General features: G+C 28.9%; 1 protein-coding gene across 1 annotated transcript; it reads right to left on the bottom strand.

Annotated features, from left to right (window-relative positions):
* Positions 1-224: 224 nt before the first annotated feature.
* LOC113363562 (probable nucleoporin Nup58) lies at positions 225-2,558 on the bottom strand. The gene is made up of 8 exons (XM_026606051.1): positions 2,421-2,558; positions 2,087-2,221; positions 1,603-1,673; positions 1,302-1,531; positions 917-1,220; positions 729-843; positions 419-606; positions 225-349 (listed from the first exon to the last, which is right to left on the bottom strand). The coding sequence occupies exons 2-8, from the start codon at positions 2,167-2,169 to the stop codon at positions 237-239; spliced, it is 1,104 nt and encodes a 367-aa protein (XP_026461836.1). The 5' UTR covers positions 2,170-2,221; positions 2,421-2,558; the 3' UTR covers positions 225-236.
* Between the last annotated feature and the right edge of the window lie 663 nt (positions 2,559-3,221).

Raw genomic sequence — 3,221 nt, 5'->3', positions numbered from 1 at the left:
AAAAAAGAGCCAAATAAAATCGCAAAACGTTACATGTATAATTTATTTAAATCCCTAAAAGTTTTAAAGCCGATGGCTTTCATAAATTAAACAAACCTAATTTACTTTACATACCAACTCAAAAAGCATATAAAAACATGATTATATATTTATAATCAAAATGTTTATGTACAAAACCTTTGAAATTATTATTACATATCAAATATAAAATGAGATACAATTCAGCATTTATTCATCTAATGTTTTCCTCTTTTGTTGCCTACTGGTGGTCTTTGCAAATTAAAAGTATCAGTTGTATTGAGACCAAAACTCACATTTGGTGCTGGTGCTAAAGAATTTGAGAATGATCCTGAAATATATATAAATAGAAAAAATAAAATAAACAGATACTAATAAAGTATGAAGTTGTAAGTCCTACCTGTTCCTAATGCAGGTAGAGTTTGTGCGCTTTTGTTCTGTTGTACACTAGTATTATTGAATATATTTGATCCGAGAAAACCACCTGGCACAAATGGACTTGGACCCACACCATTTTTTGGTACAGGATGATTTGAAATTGAAGCAGGTCTTGCAGCAAAAACATCTGTGGTATCATCTAACATAACTCTGCAATATTGAAGTATTGTTGCTATATATAAAACAATAAATGTTATCACGCCCAAACAATAATTATTGCTTTATTACGAAATATAAAATAATTTAGATAATTTGTTATATATTTACTTTACCTTCTTAATTGTAAATACATTTGCTTCTGGGTTTGCACTTCATGATGGGTATTTTGTAAACGCCCCGCTAATGTTATTAATGTTTCATGAATTTGTTTCATGCCTTGCACTAAATCTACGATTACACAAAAAAGTAATAAAAAAATCCTTTTAAAAATTAATTAGATAATTCTAAACTACAAAATTACCTTGTTCTCCGACTCGTTTTGGTTGAACTAAACTATGTAAGTGCTTGTTTGTAAGTTCAATCTTTTCTCTAAATTTCACTAATTCTTTTTCATAAAATTGTACTAGTTCCATAAAATAAGCTAGGGGCTCTGTATTTTCATATTGTAAGCCTGCAGGCACTTCATGTGTTTTTTGAGCCATCTCGGCATGCATTAAAGCTTTTTTCATGTCAGCTTTCAAACTACTACTGTTAACAGCATTTTTTTGTAAATCAAAAGACATTGATGCTAAAATACCTCTTAAACTGTCAATTTCATCTCGAACCTGAATTAAATATATATAACAATAATTATTCGGATTCCAGAAATATAAATAAATAGTAAATATATATGAATAGAGTATAACCTTTTGTACTGGTTCTATATTTCCACGAGATATATCGGCACTTAATGTTCGCTGGTCACGAACAAATTGTTTAAATGATTCAACAGTACTAGATATCTCATTAGGCAAAAGATTTTCTCGAATAATACTCTCTTCAGGCTTACTGGGATCTAATTTTCGTGGTAGACTAGATGCTTGGGGATCTACACCTCCCAAACCTACCGAAGCCGTTGTTGTCTTTGTCGTAGCACCTAAAATATTAAACATTGTAATACATGGTACACAGAACCAAATACATTTATACTGCTTTTTGAATACTTACCAAATCCGGTGGGAGCCGTGGATGCAGCTGTCGTAGCAGCAGGAAAAGAAAAATTTGTTGTTGCGCCAAAGCTAAAATCACATTGTTTTCTTATCCAGCAGTCAAAATAAAACTATGTTTAAAGATGCAAAATATATACAGCTCGCATTCTACGAATATTTGTTATTCATAAGTAAAATTATTGTACTCACCATTAAATAAAAAGAGAAAAGCACATAACACTGATAAAAAAATCTTCCAAAAAATGTAATAAATAAGCAAATTAAAAGGTGAAAAGCAATTACGAAACCAAGTTATAACATGCGATTAAAAAATTGTAGTAATACAGAAACATATTTTAATATTTTTACATTTGTTAAGAATACTATCTATGAAAATAATGTTTCAAACCATCAAACATCAATAAGATATACATACGGTTATACAAGCAAAAACCATGCATCTGAATATTGATAAAAAAAAAAACTGTTATATAAATAAGTACCTTAGAGTAGTCGCTGGGTTTGTAAAACCAGGTGTTGTAGTAGTTAAAGAAGTTGATAATTGATTGCCTCCAAATAGCGACATTTTGAAGTTTGTTCAAATAATTGTATCCACAAATTTTCAGTCTGTTAGCACACTGAAAATAAAATATACCATATAATTAAGCAACCAAAAAAAGCATTTGTCATTATAAAATTACATTAATTTTGCAATGTGGATTATACTTTATACAATTTCATCATAGACACAAAACATTGAAAGCATTTTTAAGAAATGCTTTATATACATTCTGAATGATTTTTAAGGTTAGAAACAAAATGCAATTGCACACTAACCTTGTTTGATTTATATAAACAATACAATTGGCACTGATAATTGAGAAATGCAATTAAACACCAAATATTTACAATTAAACACCTAATATTTCACAAAGTTATCAATTATCACAGACAAATTACTTCAGTTTCGCAACATTTTGCTTCTGTCACAATGTCACAAATTTCAACGGCGCTTGTGTTTGATATGTTTTGTTGGCAACACTGTCCTTTTAACCACGCGGGAGAATTTTAGGCGCGTAATTTGAATGTACTAGTTATAAAATATAGCAAGTAAATATTCTCATAATTATTATGAATGGATAGCTCATTTAAGTAAAATTATATAACTATTTGGGAGTGCCTGGAATATTATTTACCTTGTTTGAAAACTATTAGAAATACTATATTGCTTGTAATAATAAAATAATAATAAATATAATTGCTTTTGTTTTTTTGAATTAAAAACTTCATGTCAAAAACCGTTAAAACGATTTTTGCAATTTATTGCTAATTTGTATAACATATAAACCGAAATATCGGATCGATAAGATGGCGGAAGATGTAGAAGATCCAAAATGTTGCAGTATATGTAATATTGATGTTAATGGAAAAAACATTATTGGATGTGAAGGTGAATGCAAAGGTTGGTTCCACAAAAAGTGTGCGAAAGTTACTAATGAACAATATAAAGTTATCAGCACAAGTAACAATATAAAATGGTTTTGTGACATATGCTCAAAAAAAAATGAGGTAAGATATTCACATGAAAGTAATTTGAAAGAAATAGTAAATGAGCTTAAAACTTTAAAGAATGATATT

This window comes from Ctenocephalides felis, unplaced genomic scaffold (assembly GCF_003426905.1).
Source record: "Ctenocephalides felis isolate EL2017-DRISC unplaced genomic scaffold, ASM342690v1 CF-g0.4_SCAFFOLD_00845, whole genome shotgun sequence".
NCBI lineage: Eukaryota > Metazoa > Arthropoda > Insecta > Siphonaptera > Pulicidae > Ctenocephalides > Ctenocephalides felis.
The sequence above is the reverse complement of the archived record's forward strand: the minus strand, read 5'-3'. Positions and strand labels throughout refer to the sequence as shown.

Excerpts from the sequence above, each read along its gene's own strand:
- LOC113363562 (XM_026606051.1), bottom strand. The coding sequence starts at position 2,169 with ATGTCGCTATTTGGAGGCAATCAATTATCAACTTCTTTAACTACTACA. Across the intron at positions 1,221-1,301 it reads ATATAGAACCAGTACAAAAG|GTTCGAGATGAAATTGACAG; the intron begins GTTATACTCTAT and ends TATTTAATTCAG. Across the intron at positions 844-916 it reads AAAACGAGTCGGAGAACAAG|ATTTAGTGCAAGGCATGAAA; the intron begins GTAATTTTGTAG and ends GTGTAATCGTAG.